Genomic DNA, 20,222 nt, shown 5'->3' with positions numbered 1-20,222 from the left:
CATACTTTGAAGTTGTTATTGGATATCTATAGCCAGTATGCGTGTTCTTCATATGCAGAGAATGAAATTATCGACCAAAGAATGGGGGACCCTTGCAACGAGCCTTGGATAAAAAGAGCCTTGCATTGATAGTTTAATGGTGGGTGCTATTTTCCACAGCGCTTACAGCTGCGCCGTGATGAATTGGTTTCGTCGTGGGTAGTAAAATCGAGATGCGCAACGTAATTGTGAATTATCTATTGAGAGGGTCATCGCTGATGAATGGTGCCGTTTGAATGCCTGCATATGACACGGCGTTATTCTGTTACACAGCTTCAATAGACCTCATTCTGAGGCAATTGTGCGCATGTATTAGAGACAGAAAGTGGTTCAACATATTTGTTACCCCGCCATGACATGCAAAATATGGTGTAGTTGTGTGGATTATTTTCTTTCTACAAGATTGATCACAGTCCAACCAATAAAAGCACAACGGGCATGTTTGTACACGAAGAGATGATAAATGCGAATGGTATTCAAATATATAACGGCCATATTCTTTAAAATCGGAATCTGGAAGTAGTTGTGTGTATCCTATTACCTTTATCCTTGAAAAAAGTCTTTGGCTTGCTAAAATCAAAGGAAAACATTTTAATTTGACGCGTGGACCTACATAGCTCGCTTTTTATGAATTTTGAAATAATATTTGCAAAAAATTAAAACAGCTTAGAGGATTATTTCTTTAGACACCTGACCGAGCATATTTCTTATGCTGAACGTTGATCCGGAATTTCTGAATCATCGATGATGTAAATGCGTCACTTGATTAACAAGGATTCTCGCTGAGGGCTATTTCTCATCGCCAGACATCTAAAGCGTACCAATTTCTCGCCGTCATTACGTTAGCGTAAGGGAGTCTTCTACGCACTTGTGGGACTCCAACTTTAAATTACCCATTCGACTTTCTTAATTGGATGCATTATTAAGGTTATTTTTGCAGTGTACTCGCCACGAGGTAGAATCGAGCTCCAATAACATTCGAACGTTGCTTGTTGGTTGGCAACTTCGAAATCGACTCTATGCACAATGTCGCATGGAACGCTCAAACTTTTGTAAAATCAACCGCTGTAATCCTATTCACAATGTATTAAAATCGTTGACAAAGGAGCACTTTTCTTTTGCAAACAGCAAGGATATTAAATTTTTGAGTGTTTCTGGAATGGATATCATTAGCTGTCGCACACATGTGATATAAACGTTACTATGATGTCTTCTGGCGTAATTGTCCCAACAAAGTTTTATGGATTTCCTGCATCTAGAGATCGCGTGCGTGCAACTTGAGCTGCGGACACTCTCAGTCTTACGTCTTGAAGAGTATAGTGCCGGTGAGTGTCTTTTCAGGAAAGGAAAATACCCGATACAAGATGTGCCCATGGTCTTGGTTTCTTCTTAAAATTATTTTTCATGTTTTACTTCGGTATCTTAGAGTCTTGTCCCTGATTGCACTACTCAACTTGAGGAAGGATTTCCTTTGCTATGCGTAGTCAAAAAGTTACGACACTTTCAAACACTACGCAAAACCAAAGTCATGTGACTGTCAGATTTTACAGATAATGTTGACAATTCAGCATTCTAGAGTTAGCAAACAAATTTAAATAAGTTTAGCATGTAAGAAAAAAGGGAGGATAGGAACTATCCCTGGCAAAGTGTGAACAAAACATATAAATATTATGATAGTTTTCCCAAGCTAAACTTCATGAAGGCGAAAACAGTTCTGTTTATTGGTAGTTTAGGTTATGATGATGATGATGGCCTTGGCTACGGCGGTTGTGATGGTGTTGATAATGATTCCATGCATGCGTAACACAAGTTTCCACCCATTACAGCAAACTTGACACCTATGAATCTATTAGACCGGCTAAAAGTAATTGAATTAGTATCTAATATAATTCGTGCATTGCAAATCAACAATTCAGTCATCCCGAATGTCTACTTGGATAAAACAACGGGCGACTCCAAATCTCAAAGCAATCCGTTAATACCTAAAGGTAATATACAGCTGTCTTCTTTGATGGTTTAACACTGTCCACATCAATTGCTGCTTTATTGGCTCGGCTGTCGTTCTCCAATTTAACGAGATCTACAGTTGATCAAAATTGATGATTTCATCAATGGGGTGCATAGGGGCATTTCAATCCCTCATTGAACAAATGGGCGGACAAATGAACTCGGTGAACGTATACTATTGGAGCATGCCCATATGTGTGTGTGTGTGTGTGTGTGTGTGTGTGTATGTATGTATGTATGTATGTATGTATGTATGTATGTATGTATGTATGTATGTATGTATGTATGTATGTATGTATGTATGTATGTGTGTGTGTGTGTGTGTGTGTGTGTGTGTGTGTGTGTATGTATGTATGTATGTATGTATGTATGTATGTATGTATGTATGTATGTATGTATGTATGTATGTATTGTGTGTGTGTGTGTGTGTGTGTGTGTGTGTGTGTATGTATGTATGTATGTATGTATGTATGTATGTATGTATGTATGTATGTATGTATGTATGTATGTATGTATGTATGTATGTATGTATGTATGTATGTATGTATGTATGTATGTATGTATGTATGTATGTATGTGTGTACACACTTATGTGTATGTGCGTGCCTGTCTATATAGTAAATGGACTAGGTGTTTTGACTTTGGATTTGATTTTGTCCTCCTAGTCACCTAAGGCCTACTCTCCATGTTAGAGGAGAACGTTGGATTTCTCGGGGTGGTGGTGAAGGGATTAGTATGGCAGCAATTTGTTTCCGTCGCTGCGACAGAAATTCTTTTTCAATTGTCAGTCCTGCGTCAAATTATTTTTTTTCTGTATGCAGAAGTAATGCAAATTTGATGAACATTTTTTCTCAAGTCATACTTTTTTTCCTTCACCTGCCGACACCCCCCTAAAGTGTTCCGAATTCATATTGAATAAGAACAATGATGTAACTATAACAGCATGATCTATTCATCGAAAAAGCTATTCCAGGAGCAATTTTTGAGGACAGGGGAAATTTTAATTTTGCAAGGGCAGGGGACATGTTTTTAGGTGGTAGGGGAGCAAATTTTAGGTTTTTTTGTAGGGCAGGGCGGATATCGGTTGATTGTCCTGAGGACAGGGCTTGGCCAAAAACTTTTTGAGTGGAATTTTTTCCAGGGCAGGGGAAATTGGCAACTTTTTTTTCGCCACAGGGCGAGGAAGCTTCAAAAATTCACTGTGGGGAGGGGAAACAGGCAAAAATAAGTGGGGAGTGGGTAAAAATGAAGTTTGAGTGTGGGAGGGTAAGTCGAAAAATTTTCTGTGGGAGGGCAAATTATGAACAGCTAATTAATTACCCTCTTGACTTAAAATTAGTCAGTTCACATTATTTGTCATGCACAATATATCTTATCATAGTGAGGACCTTTTTAAAAGTGCATTGTTCGTTGGCTGCACCTGCATAGTCACGGTTATGCGAGTTGATATCTACTATTTTTCCAGATTAATTCCGGCAATGTACCCGAGCGCTATTCAGCTCTGTGTGTGTAGGGGTGTCCATGCACTTACGTTCACGAGTCAGTCAGGTCAGGCAGACAGACAACTCGTCTCTCTGTATGTCTATCAATCAACCTACCCATCCATTGAATAATTATCTGCTAATTTAATAGTTTAATTGTTAGAGTTATCATTTCCTTTAAGAACACTGACACGACTCTCCCTCTACCGGTCAAAATCAGTCGTTATACAGGGTGTTACGAAAGGAGGCCCGAGGATAAGTATACGTATCGCAAGCTCTGACATCCTCGTCAATCATAGAGCGTTGATTTCCATCCACAACTTGTTATGTAAAAGCAAAATATATTTTTGAGCTTTGTTGTTTTAATGCCTAAAGCCAATCTCTACAAAAACCTCGATCACTCCCTGATAACTGGGGACGTTGCTAAATCATTGCTTAAAATTATAATGAAATAATTGCAGTGGAGAGGTCATGCATGTTTCTTGTGGTTAGTTTCGCACAATGTTCTCCTGTCTCATTTCCATCTATCATCCTTACTTCGAGTCTTGTTTCAGTGATTTATGGAGATCAATGATTTCCCTGCTCATGCAGGCATCGGAAACAGAAATTAAACAGAACATCAGGTCGGCCACAATTTTTCCTGAAGCTTGCTCGATCGATCATAGATCACTTCATGACGCGACAAGTAATTAAGGTTGTACGCGCCTCGGAATATAAAAAGTCAAACTTTTGTTAAAACTTTCCGCAAGGAAACTTTAAACTCCAAGAGCTTTAAAATGAGCCCCTACAAGTGGTAGATCAGAAGAGAATTTTTAAAAGTTTGGGAATCCGAATATCTGTCCCGGAGGCGCATTCTCCCGTAAACACCCCTGAACCTTAATTGTTGTATCCGGCAACGATCGTGTGCATAGCACTGTCGATTTCCGTACACTGTCGACGGCGGCATAGTGCATCGTTCCCGAAGTCTTCTTTTGAGGTCAAATGTACATCTATGCGTCGCTTTTCATTTCACAGGTGCGCGCGCACATCAAAGGATGTTAACGTCTACGCTGGTATTTGATTAATTGTTAATAGTTGAGTTGACAGAGTTCACAGGGCATAATATTAATCACTTAATGATTAATACTGTGTCATTGATTAATTAATGGTTAATACAGTGTTAAATGTGAAACTGAATTGTCAATGTCAGGCTGTCACTATCTGTAACATTAAATTCTAACAATCGGTCCTTACCCCCGCATTTTTACAAAGCCAACACGCTAAATGTTGAAAGTAAAACTTATACGAACGGACTCGCACACACAAGGAAACAGAATTGAAATTCAGGAGACGATCCCACTATACTTTACCATAAATAAGACATAGACAGTGCCCTACCTCAACTGTTACATGTATGCTCATGATGCTATAGTTTTAAAACACCAATTTAAATGCAGTGGCTGGGGCGGAAGTAATTTAAGTCGTTAGTGAACCCTGGATTCTCATTTGTCTTAACAAATTGTTGTTGCCTTTCAATATTACAAATGATGATGCCCGTCTATAGTCTGGTACTCCACTCGCTTAAATCTGGTGACATTTTGTAGTATCAGAGACATATTTAAATTTATTATAAAACATGGTTGCTAACCAAGGGTGGAATATCGGCCGTTATGATGGCTCATACTCCAAAGGGAACATGCTCCAAAAGGAACACAGTTGCTCGCTATCGGTGTGAGTTCCCCCGTGTGGCAAGAGTGGAAGCTATCATAAGTTTTCCTTCCATTTACATTCCCCGTCGCCTGACCAACCGCGTTGTCACGGTTACCTTATCTTTCCTACTTCCTGAACTCTATCGAGTGACACCGACTACGGATTAACTGTGTGTTTTGACATCCACATGTACCGTAATGGCGCTGGAGGCGTGATCCCGTGGAATGCTAAATTACGCAGTTTTGCGTCTGACCCTTCTGAATTAGACTTGGTTCAAGTCTGTGATTGTGAATGTTTGAGTGGAGTGAACGCAATGATTTGTATTTTGCTTTCGTGTGAAACGCGCGCGTGAGTGGACGCGATGAGTACGGTGAACCCGATGAGTGGAGTGAACGCTATACAGCGAGTTTCACCCGGAATGGGGTCCGGCAGAAAACTAACTCACTACTGCGCAGACTCAAACGTGACGCATTCAATCGCTGGGAAAACCTGGCGTGAGCTGCCAAATTCCGGATAGGTTTGTACGAAATAGGAGAGACACAAGAGAAACTATTATAAATGATTTTATTTTTTTTAAATTCACCGACTTGAACCAAGTCTACTTCTGAATCAACGTCACAAAAATGCCGCGTTTGCTCTTTCAGAAATTGCTCCTGATGGTAACCTTTTTATCTCTAATCTAAAGTCTCAAGAATGCGTTTCAGCAATGCTCTTATAGTATTGAAAGCATAATGTCGAGGCAGAAATATTCATGTGTCGACGATAAGCCACGGATATAATTTGTGAAAAATAAAATAACGACGCTAAAGTTTTACTGCGTACTATATTTATGAGCATTTTTTTCTTTTCACGGCGATGATAGCGAAACGAGTCTCACAGACTTTGCAACGGTATTATCAGTGTATAATCTCAAAGTAAAATGGTGAAAAGCGAGGTTCGTTTTACACATGGGCAGTGTTTTTCCTTTCACTGACAGACCTCCGGGCTGTTTCTCTGAGACACGATTAGATAATCTTCAAGCGCTATCTTTTCGTAGCGGCAATATGGCGAGGTTAATTATTGCATGGCGAGCAATTCCACTACATTTAAAATGCACCTATTACCTTCACTGCGACGGTCATTCACTGGAATGGGGAAAAGAAATCTCTCTCCAAATTACAATTGTAATTGTTCTCTTGACAAGTAAAATGAATCAAAAGATTCTGATACGTTTTGAAAAAGTTGTCTGTTATTGACAGTGTATTTTATTAGAGAAATATAATACTTGAAATACTGCCGTTGTCAAGACAACTGCCATTTATAAATATCTTTGTATTATTTAATGACTAGCGTGCATGAGCACGAAGAGTTTAGTTGTTTCAGGCAGAGAATTTTGACAGCACGAACGTAATTTTGCTGTACGTAGAATCGATTTATTTCAGCAAGCAAAAATTAACTATATTATCTTATTTGACAGCTCTATTCACCGTTGTCCACGCTTCTTTCTGTCTTATAAAAATGTCTGTCTGTCTGTCTGTCTGTCTGCCTGTCTGTCTGACACCGTTTGGTGGCGTTTCTCTAATGCATAAGTTGACGGCTTCTGCAAAATGTGCGGTCAGTATTTAAACTTATGGGTTGTAAAGTGTTCTTTCGCCGACCGATATAATACTGCGTATAGTCGTGATATGTAAGAGGGATATGTACGTGTGTGCGACAATTTTCTTTGGCTTTACAATAACAACCATGGTAGGTTCTTCTTGATAAACGCATGATTTGAATAAAATCTTAAAATCTAAGCTTTTAAGATTGACGGTGCAATCAGGCACAAATGATGACGGAGTCAATAGAATTTTGTGGAATCCTACCGGATATAGATTATTTGATATGCATCAGTAACAAAACCAGCTGGTTTTGAGAAATTGAACCATGGATGCATTTACAGGTAAATATGTTATTGTGAGGTATTTTGAACAAATTAAAATTTGAAGGGAAAACTAAATAGCTGTTCGTAACTGACTTGCAACTGCAGCTTGGAAATCCTCCCTTCCCCTATAGAAAATCGATACAGACAAAAATTGCTCGCCCGCCCGCCCTCAAATCGCTCAAGAACAATGTTTTGCACGGACAGCTTTGTTGACAATCCCTGATATCATGCATAAACCCATCGTATACAAAAGTTAAAGTAGACTGCATTTCTGCGTTTTGATCTTTACGAAACAAATTTATTTATTTATTTATTTATTTATTAAATATGACATCGAGCATTCGATTCTGCAAGGAAGTGAATATTCAACCACCAAGACCCAATTTTTGCGTACGCTCACCCTATAGCTAATTTCAATATGCAATTTCCAGTGCGTTATCGCACGAAAACTTATCGACCTACCCCCCTCCCCCCAAACCTCCCAATCTGCTGACACCACCATGAAAAGGCAGCACAGTCGACCAAATGATTTAAACACGGCTCCCGTTTCCTATCGCAAATTTCGAACAAACGCTATGCATATGTTATGCATTCTGTTTCATCTTTTATGGTGTGTGAAGGGATTACGAATGCAGTTCACGTTTTTCCATGTAACTTCGTCGTTAATTACGACTAACTGACCGTGAACAAACGACAAGCGGACTAGTCTAATCTGCGGTACATACATGTAATTTACTGCGTTTATGTATCAGCTAGAAATTACAATAATTGAATGAAAGTAATAAATAAACGTTCTATATCAGTAAATCGTATACTTGGTTCTAGTTTGGGACGCGGCGTGGGTTGTTCTCTGCATCGATGTGAACTGTAATGAAGCGAAGTGAAACGTTTTGACGTAAAATACTAATCAATTCTTGGTACCTTAAATACGATTTTGCCACCCAAGGTAGCCATAAAAATCTCAGGCGGTCGACCGTTTTTTCAATATGGCGGATTTCTACAGGTAAAACATTAAAGATTATGGAAGCAAATGTAAAGTTTTAGGTTACACACTGCAGGAATTTAATGACAGGAATCAGAACCTAAAAACATTGACACAGATGAATGAGATCAGCCTCTTTCAACAAACAGAACTTTTTGCCATGCATACGATTACATTTGCATTAAATGTCTTTATTAGACCCCTTTCTCTATTAAACTCTTGCTGTGGTGAGAAGTCGACTTTTTACCCACAATGCATTTCGATATCACGCAGTTTTGTCTCTCTAGCACAAGACAAACGTTATAGGGTAGCGAGAATTGTAGATCAATAATACATTATGCATGATCAGTATTCACTACTTTCACGAGGAAATTTTCCAACGTCACGTAGCGGTAATTTTCATAATGGTCACATCGTCTCTCTTGGTTTGACGGCTTGGCTATCATACGAACCAAGTCTTCAGATATTTTGGATTTATTCCATATACATTTTTAGTGTTTACGGCTTTCATTGTCAGATCTTTGATTAAAATTCTGTGTTTGAAGCACTTTAAAGGAAGACGTTCCCTATATCGAAACATGTGTGTGTGTGTGTGTGTGAATGTATATATAAGTATGTATATATATATATATATATATATATATATGTATGTATGTATGTATGTATGTATGTATGTATGTATGTATGTATGTATGTATGTATGTATGTATGTATTATAAAATTTACCAACATAATGCATACATGATATATACCTGTAATGACACACACAACTGTGTATAATGGAGAGAGAGAGAGAGAGAGAGAGAGAGAGAGAGAGAGAGAGAGAGAGAGAAGAGAGAGAGAGAGAGAGAGAGAGAGAGAGAGAGAGAGAGAGAGAGTTGTGTGCGTCATTACAGGTATATCTATGTATTATGTTTGGAAAGCCAGCGTATATCTATATTTGTCATTACAGGTATATCTATGCATTATGTTGGGAAAGCCAGCGTGTCTTGGACAGAAGAAGAAAGCCGAGGAAAACAGAAGATCTTGATTTATTATTCTGCATTAGAATCTTACTTCGACGATCACCATTTCATCTGGGGGGAAGGCAAGTACGATACACACCAGTGCATGCCGTCTCGGCTTTGCCGGCGGAAGGGTAATCCAGCCTGGTGGGCCGATTTTGGCGTCCCGTACCTGTCAGTACACCCTTGCAAAAATTTCGCCCTCCAACCTGGTTCACGCCGAGACTAGACAAAATAGCTTGTGGATCAGAATAATTTTTTGCGTGGTCTCAGGGAAACACAAATGGCCGCAATTTAAAAATTTCTACCTACTTATGTTAATAGAACAGAATTTCAAACCACCACAATTACTCTGTCTTTCCGTCTTATGTCTTCGTTTCCTATGAATATTAAAAGATGCCTCTTCCCAACTGCTGAAGATAATCCCACGCCGCATCGCCAACGGCAAGATAGTTTCATTCCCATTTCCACAAACGTACATTTAATCCCGGATCATCATCAGTTCTTGACGTCACGAGGCTGTCATCGTGCTTAGTAACAAAAGTACACCCTATATTGAGTATTGTGGGGTTTATATTACTGTGATAAAATTCCGTATATAATTTGAACTTGCAATAAGTTTATAGTATACTTGTTAATATTATGGCTTCCAGCTCATGACACATTTGCGTATTTAGAGCCAATACTAATCATGCGACCAGAAAGACTACTTCAGGTTGCCCAGTTTTAACACAAATTGCATGAAACAAGAACGTTGCCAACAACTGGAATTCCTTTAATTACATTGATACATTCTGTTGATTCAATCGATGCATCGTGCAATTCTCTTGGTCTGTAACAGATTACGTCTCAAATAACAATTGTGCAGTAGATGTTCTGGGTCTGTGATATTTTCTCGTGGCATGTTGTATGCACCTTGAACAAATTAAACGCTGGCTAGAATAAAAGCGCTGCATAAGTAGCTAGTCCTTAGCAAAAACACTTCAGGCGGTATCCCAATTTAAATCAATATTTCAAATAGCTGGAGGCACATGTTTAATCGTTTACTTCGAGATTGGATATCTTAATCCTACTGAGCGTCTCGTCTGACTCGGAGAAAACATATTTTCTTTCTTTGAGCGAGTGCTTGCTATAGTCAGGTTTGTGTTTTCCAATGATTCGGATAATATTTGTGTTATGTTTGATAGTCTAGACTATTTTGCCAACTGTTTTACTAGCCGCATGAATGTTCGAAGTAAATTTGCGTCGGCAGTTCAAGTTTGCATCTTATGCCCGCAAGCATTGATAGAGAATGTTTTATCCGTTCTATGGTACAGATTGTCTATTTTTCATTGCTTCCTAAATTTGAATTCTTTCCAGATCCCAGAAGAAATCCAGCATCCAGTGATAAAAAACTGAAGCTTCCAGCAGGAATCCACAGGTTTCCTTTCTCCTATACACTGCCACAAAAACCAATGCCATGTTCCTTTGAAGGGGAGCTTGGAAACGTGCGTTATTCAATAAAAGCAATAATTGAAAGGCCTTGGAAATACCACCATTCGACCAAAAAGTTATTCTCCGTTGGCGGCGTCCCATACGACCTGAATAAGGAGCACCACGCATTGGTAAGAAGCCCTACCTTTCATTACACAGATAACAGAATGCTTGACACATTAAAATAGTGGCGTACGTGGTTTGGCAAAGAAATTAGTACATGGAAAGGGCCTCAGCTTCATGTTGTTTTATGAAAAAACAAACAAACGAACGAACAAACAAACAAACACAAGCTTAACACAATATTTCTGACACATCCACCGCATATTTAATAATCTCTATGTTCAACGCAAGACTGCTATATTTATGGTGGCTTGCCCTCTGCTATTTTGAAATAGTCTTTCATCAATACCTATTTATGATATCCAATGAATGCCGTCATAACCTCGGGTCTGGGATTGAAAGCAAATAAACGATAAGTCAAATGTAAATAAATTGTAGACTTCAGTAAACGGACCACTGTCTTATTCGTGCCTGTATAGCAGTGTTAGGAGGAACGTTGCATCAAAATGCACGTCACTTCAACGCCTATAGAACCTTTCGCAAATACTTAAACCTCTGTTGCTGTAACTAGGAACAATTTTTTCAGCACTCTTTCCAGTATAAAGTTTTCTTGGTGCACTCCGTAAGGCACGGATAAACACTCAGTGTTTATACTTGCCAGGGCATACCCAGTATAATTATTATTATAACACGCCACACGCTCATTCCGTGTCGCGATTGGCCAGAATACGTCACGTGACGAGAAAATAGATAAGACTCGTCCCTACCGCATCGACAAAAGTGACGTCTGAGGGTATTTTTTGAAAAGCTATGGAATAGTTCTGACCAAATTTGGAAAAGTGCCCAATCACGTGACCGTAGTGTCGTCTGCAGCTTTGCAACAATGGCAGGTGACTAGAAGTGATGTGCGTCCGGGATAGGTGACGACACATTCTCTAAAACAGATTTTCCAACATTTTCCAACATTCCAACAGCGTTGGAACTTAAATAGCTCATCAACGGAAAAGATCAAAGTGCAACTAAGGATGTCGCTAGGTATGCTTAGAATATTTTTTGAAAGAAAGTGGTACCACGTACAACTGAAACCACTGTGGAAAGATCGCAAAGTAAACTTGTCACAATGGATTGTTGCGGTGCAAAATATCAAAACACATTAAACACTATATACAGCAATACAACATGAGCATGTGCACGTGTGTTATAAAACACCTATAGCCTGGTCTTTATTCGGACTATAGCGCTCGTCTATTACCCCTCGTGGTGTTACCAGAAACACATCGCTATTCCCCGAGGCCGTAGGCGAATAGCGCTGTTCACGGTTACAGGTTTGTTACTAAATATAGCTGTACGCGCGCGACATCGGACACGCAGCTTGAAATGCGGACAAATTTTATCAATGTTGCATGTGTGGCTGTTTTTGCAGCTTGTACTCTGAGTCGTGAATATGTTTTTCAGTATTCACTGTTACACTAGCAGTCGCCCACTGAGATGTATTTTCGTCGTTCTTGCATGCGTAATTTTCAAAAGCGTAATCTAAAAATGCGGACAAATATTTATTTTTGCATATTAATGAGAGAACAGTGACGTAAACTGTGAACGGCCCTATAGCGATGTGTGGGGAATAGCGATGTGTTTCTGGTAACGCACGGCCCCTCGGGTAATAGACGGGCGCTATAGCCCTCATGACCAGGCAATAGGTGTTATTATAACACGCCACATGCTCATTCTGTGTCGCGATTCGCTAGAATACGTCACGTGACGAGAAAATAGATACGTCTAGTCCCCATCGGATCGACAAAAGTGACGTCAGAGGGTATTTTTTGAAAAGCTATTTCCCTAGGGAAATAGTCCTGACCAAATTTGGAAAAGTGTCCGGTCACGTGACCGTAGTGTCGTCTGCAGCTTTGCAACAATGGCGGGTGACTGGAACGTGATGTGCGTCCGGGATACGTGACGACACATTCTCTAAAACAGATTTTCCAACATTTTCCAACATTCCAACAGCGTAGGAACTTGAACAGCTCATCGACGGAAAAGATTAAAGTGCAACTAGGGATGTCGCTAGGTATGCTTAGAATATTTTTTTGAAAGAAAGTGGTACTAACACGTACAACTGAAACCGCTGTGGAAACATCGCTAGGAAACTTGTTACAATGGATTGTTGTGGTGCAAAATATCAAAACACATTAAAAACTATATAACAATACAACAAGAGCATGTGGTGTGTTATAAAACACCTATAGCCTGGTCTTTATTCGGGCTATAGCGCTCGTCTATTACCCCTCGTGGCCGTGTGTTACCAGAAACACATCGCTATACCCCTCGGCCTATGGCCTCGGGGAATAGCGATGTGTTTCTGGTAACACACGGCCCCTCGGGGTAATAGACGGGCGCTATAGCCCTCATGACCAGGCAATAGGTGTTTATTATAACACGCCACATGCTCATTCCGTGTCGCGATTCGCCAGAATACGTCACGTGACGAGAAAATAGATACGTTTAGTCCCCACCGGATCGACAAAAGTGACGTCAGAGGGCATTTTTTGAAAAGCTATTTCCCTAGGGAAATAGTTCTGACCAAATTTGGAAAAGTGCCAGGTCACATGACCGTAGTGTCGTCTGCAGCTTTGTAACAATAGCGGGTGACTAGAACGTGATGTGCGTCCGGGATAGGTGATGACATATTCTCTAAAACAGATTTTCCAACATTTTCCAACATTCCAACAGCGTAGGAACTTGAACAGCTCATCGACGGAAAAGATTAAAGTGCAACTAAGGATGTCGCTAGGTATGTTTAGAATATTTTTTGAAAGAAAGTGTTACCACGTACAACTGAAACCGCTGTGGAAACATCGCCCAGTGAACTTGTCACAGTGGATTGTTGTGGTGCAAAATATCAAAACACATTAAAAACTATATAACAATACAACATGAGCATGTGGTGTGTTATAAAACACCTATAGCCTGGTCTTTATTCGGGCTATAGCGCTCGTCTGTTACCCCTCGTGGCCGTGTGTTACCAGAAACACATCGCTATACCCCTCGGCCTACGGCCTCGGGGAATAGCGATGTGTTTCTGGTAACACGCGGCCCCTCGGGGTAATAGACAGGCGCTATAGCCCTCATGACCAGGCAATAGGTGTTTAATATTGAAAACAATGTGAAGGGTTACACTTACAGGGCCTTCAATGGTTCTTCATAACTTTCATTGTCTATTTAGAGCTTATAGTTGTCAAAACTGACGGGCATAAAGCGAGTTGAATTTATCTGGAAATAAGTTTTATCCTCTCTAGGGGTTGATCAAATCCATTGTTTCACGAATTTAACAGCCCTGACGTCTTCGGGATCAAGGCTAACGGAGACTTAATGTCAAGAAATATCGTTCTAATGTATTTATCTGCTTCGGAACTACAATGTTCGAAGTGAGAGGCAGTCATAAATTTCTAATTACAATATACTATGGTGACCACCTGTATTCTGCCTTCATTCCAACAGCTTGAGCGCAGGAGTTAAGCTCGCCTTCAAATAGCCATAGTGTTATCTCTTTGAGATGCGCACCGTATGGTTTTCTGCTTCTCAGCACTCGCGAGAGGAATAGCTCATGTTTGTCCATTTTGTTGGCACGCATTAAGTTAGAACGCGCCTCAGGGACAGATATTGCCGGGACTCTCAAATGTTTACAATACTTTTCTGATATACCACTTGCGGTGGTTCATTTTAAAGCTCTTGGTGAAAGAAAACTTTTCATTGGCTTAGTTTTTCGAAATTCGAAAATTTAATTTTTCTTCACAGAGTTAACACAGGAATGGCGGCCATTTGAAATTTTTAATATCCGTAAATATTGGGTAATTTGTTTCTCTAGTACCAAAATTTGCATGGTAACCCTCAATTTTTATTCTTGATTTTGAAAGAGAATGATTGAAAGATACCTTAAGGAAAGTTTGAACGAAAGTTTATCACTTCTTGGTCTTTTGGCCAGAGGTCCATATATCTTTCTTTCATGAATTTGACTTTGTTGTGTACCGTCTATTTACTGTCTGTTCTGTGCTGTTTTGTGTCTATGTTTACAACTATTGTCTTACAAATTTTGACCTAGTGTTATTGGATTATGGATTGGTATGATTGCGATTATTTTAAGTCTTTCACTTTCGCGGTGCATACAAATCATCGTCACGTACTTTGTCCTTTCGGCGAAAGGGTCTTCACTCTGTCAAAAACTTCATAAAAAGTCTCTTTGACCGAAAGCTCAAATATAACTTGAGAAATAAAAGTTTGAAAGTGTATCCATAAAATGATATTTTTACATGGTTTGTATATATTATATATACTATGTAAATATAAATATATATAAAATATATATGATAGCCCAAACAAGGGACTATGTGTCCGAGGGCAGGTGACCATTCGCCGACTTTAAAATAGCACTTACGGACTTAGATGGTTTTAAAATGCGCAGGAAATGCACGCCATTGGAACTACCTTGAGCGATCATCTGTTGTCTGCGGTAAATGTGACAGAGAATACACGAAAAGCGCAATAATTGATCTACAGCGGCGCACTTTTCGCCAATCTTGAGGAGGAAGATTGAAACGGTTTGATAGAGTGGTACCGTTTGAGGAGATAACTCGATAGCGTTAAGTGAAATCGACAGTAGTGTATCACAAGAAAATGTGCACTTAAATATATCTTTCAGGAAAGAACTTAATGCATGACTGTAGCCTTGGGGACTACTTCTTGCTTTCAGGCTCAGATAAAGCCAAAATATCAACTGTGCATTGAGGCGTTTTCACTCGGTGATTTCATTGTATCATATCGTGCTTTCGGTTTAGTGGGACATATGACCAAAGTAGCGTATGGGTATGATAACCCCTTTATAGTAAAACGCGAGGTGCCGTCACATTAGTGAAGACTTCTCGGTCTTCCTCCATTTTGTAGTACGTCAGCTATGTTGGCGTAATGGCGTAGGCTTGATAGTTCACCAAATGTATCACTTGCTGCGATCTGTTCATCGCGGATAGGGTGACAGATAGTACACTCTCTAAGCTTTGGAGAAAGCAATTGTATCTTCTTTTTTTTCTGGTGTGTATTTTTCTCAAATTGTAAACTTTTCTGCACAAGGATATATCCCAGGGACTGAGTGAATTTTCCAGGTATTTCCTTTTGTATTTTTCGTATATGGACATTTTAGTCTGAAATAAAGTACTATATCACTATACTATAAGGGTAGTTGCTCCAGGGAGATTTCATGAAAGCAATAAAAATATACGGTAGATTCAGAAAATGGATGTAAAAATAAATCTTTAGCTGTTTATTCCCGTTTAAATTTTTTTTCATTGCTTATAACGTGAGTGTGCTTGTATTAATTGACATCATAATTTTATTATTATCTGTTTAGAGATTTTGTGAGTGGTCTGTGCACGGTTTCATGAGCAACTTTCGCTTTAGGAAATAACTAAATAGTGCGAAGTAAAACTGGCAGTAGTGCATTATACAAATTGAAACAAAATGTATATTTAAATACGTCTTTCATGACAGGATATAAAATATAACTTTAGTACATCTCGCTTTCAGGCCGAGATAAAACCAGAACATCAATAATGCGTCATATAAACGCGATTTCATTTGCTGGTTTTATTCAACCATATCATGCTTTCTTCCTTTTTGGAGGGTAGGTAGGGGATACTAAAACGTTTAAATGTATGGCAACTTATCGCAAAAAGAAATTCGAGGCGCCGTCACATAAGTCTTGTTGCTTCCGAAAGAGTTCCATGAAACCAATATAATATGCGATGGATTCGAAAAATGAATGTAAAAATTAAATCTTTAGCTGTCTATTCGAGTTCAAAATGTTCTATTCACCGCTTAACTGTGTTTGCATTAATTAGTTCCAAATTACTTATCAGAACTAGTAACAATTAATCGTCCAGTACATAATACGAGAAGGAGTGTCGATGTAAGATTAAATCCCTTTTCTGTCAAAGATCACGGGAAACAACTTTCTAGAACATATGGTGACAGAGCTTTGAGCGTGTATGCCCCTAAACTGTAGAATGGTTTGCCGCCGACTTATTGAATCGGTCAGTTTTCGTTCCCAGTCAAGCGTAAGATTTTGATAAAACGAAAGAGAATTTTTAAACTAAAATCTCGGGCATAATGTTCACAAATTTAAGGGGAAAGATATTAGGACACTCATATGTTTATGATAATTTTCTGATGTACCGCTTGTTTTGGGTCAATTTGAAGCTCATGGAGTGCGGAGAGTTTTCCTGTTTGAAATAAAAAAAAAATTCCCATAGAGATAACGCAGGGACGACGGCCATTTTGAATTTCAAATATCGGTGAATGTTCCTCAGTTTGTTTCTCTGGTCCCAAAATTTGCACGGTGGGCCTTACAGTTGAAAGTTTCATCAAGGAAAGTTTGAGAAAAAGTTGAAGTCTTGCAATGTCGAGGCACGTACTACCTTAACACTATTCGTTTGCATCAGCAACATTTTTAAGACGTTGCTCTCATACTATCATTTGTCTGTCAGAATTCATAGATCGATATCCATATTCGCATGCCAATTCACACATGTTACATATTTATGTACACGTGACGCTGACACACGGCACTGAAACTATAAATACACTATTAATGTATTTTCGAACATTTTTTTTCCATTTCTCACACCGTTTACGGAATGTTCTGTCCCTAGACACCGATACGGTGCGAAGATCACAAGACAGTGTGCTGCCTCTGCTGTGCAACCGGTCCGATCTCATTGAGTGCAAGTACGGACAGGAAAGCCTATGTACCCGGGGAGAGTGTATCAATTTCTGCGTTTCTAGAAAATAACAGCAACAGAAATATACACAGCACAGAAGCTGAGTTAATACAGGTATTACATTGTATTTTGGGTATATTTTGCTAACATACATACATACATACATACATACATACATACATACCAGCTAATACAGGTATTTTATTGATTTTAGGGTATATTTTGTTAACCTACATGCATTGTAATCGCCTGTTTCAATTTATCCGCTATAAGATATTATTATATTGCCATTTATTCCAATGACCCCCATATTGGTACAGCGTTGTTCTCAATATATATATTTCTCCAGTATATGTCTCCCCTGTTCTCGTTAGTCACATTTTCACATTAATTTTTATTGAAATTTAACGGAGTTCATATGCTGCTGACCTTTTCAATTTTACCCAGGTGACAATTTGATCAATGATACTGATCTAGGTGGGCCGATTCCAGTATCATCAAATCTCTCTCAGGAGTGACAAACGTCACAATGTTGATTCAATACGACTTCAAAAGTGACAACGATGACTCTTTGTGGGTGTTCGTTAATTATTTTTCTCAATGATGCGGTATTATACCCCATCAAGATTTTGAAAATTTAATAACATTCATTTCTTTGGTTTATTTGTAGTCTGTGACGTATATAGCCTACCGTGGAGGGCACTATGGTGTGCGTCACAGCAGAACGATTTCGCACGTGGTGACATCATTGAAAAGTGAGGGTTGCGATCGTGGTGGTACAGTGACATGGAACGACAAAAAATTCAAACTCCCGCCAACACCGCCGACTGGACTACACGGATGCTACTTCATCAATATCAATTATTTTATCAAGGTATTTCTCGGCCAAAAACTAACTGAATCTTGTCCATTATATTTTAAACAGCTAGCATAAAGTATTCGCGTCTCGATATTTACATAAAAGCCGGTTTTAGTAATTTCTTCTGCATGTAGTCGAAGAAATCACCCTTTCTTGCGATAAGATGTGATCATTAAATTGTCTTTTTCTAATAATAAGTGCTGTCACACCTTTGTAATTTATGGACGGTAGTTGCGGCGCGATGACATGTCGTCATAAAGAAGACGAGATAATGAATTGAATGTGAAGTACTTACATTTATCAAAAATAAAAAATGTTAATGCCGGAGGAAAATGTATTTTAATGTTATATTGACTCATCTCTGTTCCCATTACTTTTGATTGTCAGACTATGATAATATTGTCACGGCTGATTTATGAACCATATAGAAATAAATGATTAGATGAATTGAAAGGATAATAAAGATCAGGCGATTGGCATTAGTGTTGACGGATCGTAATATGGCTGATTAGGCAAATACTGATAAGTGGATTTTGCATTCCTATTTAAGACTTAACGTTCTTTGACGACCCTAGTTCTACGCTGAGGTAAAAACACTTTCCCGGTGAAGTTCCCTATGGCGTTTGTAACGTTTCGTAAAACACGATAGAGGGCGCTGTTCAACGATCAGAAAACAAAGCCTGCGGCTGACTCGCAGCGTGTTTGCAAGGTTATATCTGATTGGTCGATTGTCACTATTCACAGCAACTTAGGGAGTTTATTTGTATAATTTAATTATAACGGTACGATTCTGCCAACCAATTGGATAACAGCTTCGAAATCGCTGCGAGTCGGCCCAAAGCCTGTCGTTGTTGTATCCATGCCGAAGGGTTTTGATGTAAGCTTATTGCTAATTTGAGACATTCACAAAAGATGACTTCAATATCGTGCAAAGTTCATTAGCTCGAGCAGGAAAGGGACAATTCATTTGGAAATCCAAAAAATCAAAAGTTTCATAAATGACAAACGAAGTAGACAATAATGTGTGTAACGACGTTCTCTGCATTAGTTCACAGCAGATGTGGTTGCCACTCCGTTTGACATGGACTTAATGTTGCCAATAGTGATTGGAAACATTCCGCTGCACTGCCTGTACAGGGAAGAAGAACTGACGTCGACACCTTCGGACGCAGGTGAGCTTTATTATGCATAACTTCCTGCCCAATCTGTCCTGCCAGACTGTCCCGCCCGTAAGCGAAAGCGAGTCTGTCCTGCGAAACTGTCCTATCCGTAAGCGAAAAACTATATTCATTCAATCATAACACTACAGATGACCTACGGTAAAGTTTTACAGTATAAGGGACTGACAATTCTATCGGATCTCGACTGAACAACCAAGTTCAAAGGTAATTTGTTTACTTTAGTGCCTATAGACTTACTTGGCTTTGCCAACATTGGACAAAATGCAAATATACAACATGTCGATGAAAGGTTGAACAGGTACAGAGACAGAGACAGACATAAAGATCACATAGAAGGATGGACAGATGGACGATCACGAAGGTAGGAAGGTGTATAGGTACATAGATGGATAGATAAACAGATAACAAGTAATGCGGAGAGTTAGATTTAAAACACGCCTGTTTTACGTAATATACGAAAAGATTAAACTACATAGGCCTAATTCACTTTGTTATGTTCGTCGTCTTTGTGACTCTCTTCCAAATGCTAATTGTATTAGTAGTACATTTTGTTTATGATTTCAATTTCAGGATTCCCACGCCCAACGTATAAACATGTTTACAGTGGATCTGCTGAAGTCCACGACAAAGATGACGACGAATACATGTACGGCGATAGACACTTCGCTCCGGTTTACAGTTACTACGACTGGCACGATATGGTGACGCAGTTGACCAGTAAAAAGTAGCAAATGATTTGCCATCAGAGATAAACTTGTGCACATTATCTGTGCTATG

At 39.2% G+C, this 20,222-nt stretch overlaps 1 protein-coding gene across 2 annotated transcripts in view; it reads left to right on the top strand.

The window, feature by feature from the left end:
* Positions 1-20,222, top strand: part of LOC139121213 (arrestin domain-containing protein 3-like) — a 34,318-nt gene that overhangs the window by 12,805 nt on the left and 1,291 nt on the right. For both annotated transcript variants that reach the window (XM_070685913.1, XM_070685912.1), the window contains exons 2-7: positions 9,054-9,188; positions 10,465-10,709; positions 17,337-17,519; positions 18,076-18,279; positions 19,313-19,436; positions 20,016-20,222. The exon at positions 20,016-20,222 is cut by the window's right edge and continues 1,291 nt beyond it. In XM_070685913.1, the coding sequence (XP_070542014.1) occupies positions 9,062-9,188; positions 10,465-10,709; positions 17,337-17,519; positions 18,076-18,279; positions 19,313-19,436; positions 20,016-20,173 (1,041 nt within the window). In that variant the 5' untranslated portion in view covers positions 9,054-9,061 and the 3' untranslated portion in view covers positions 20,174-20,222. The remainder of the gene's footprint in view (positions 1-9,053; positions 9,189-10,464; positions 10,710-17,336; positions 17,520-18,075; positions 18,280-19,312; positions 19,437-20,015) is intronic.

The sequence above is a fragment of the Ptychodera flava genome, chromosome 21, assembly GCF_041260155.1.
Source record: "Ptychodera flava strain L36383 chromosome 21, AS_Pfla_20210202, whole genome shotgun sequence".
NCBI classification, from domain to species: domain Eukaryota; kingdom Metazoa; phylum Hemichordata; class Enteropneusta; family Ptychoderidae; genus Ptychodera; species Ptychodera flava.
This window is presented reverse-complemented; position numbering and strand designations above follow the sequence as displayed.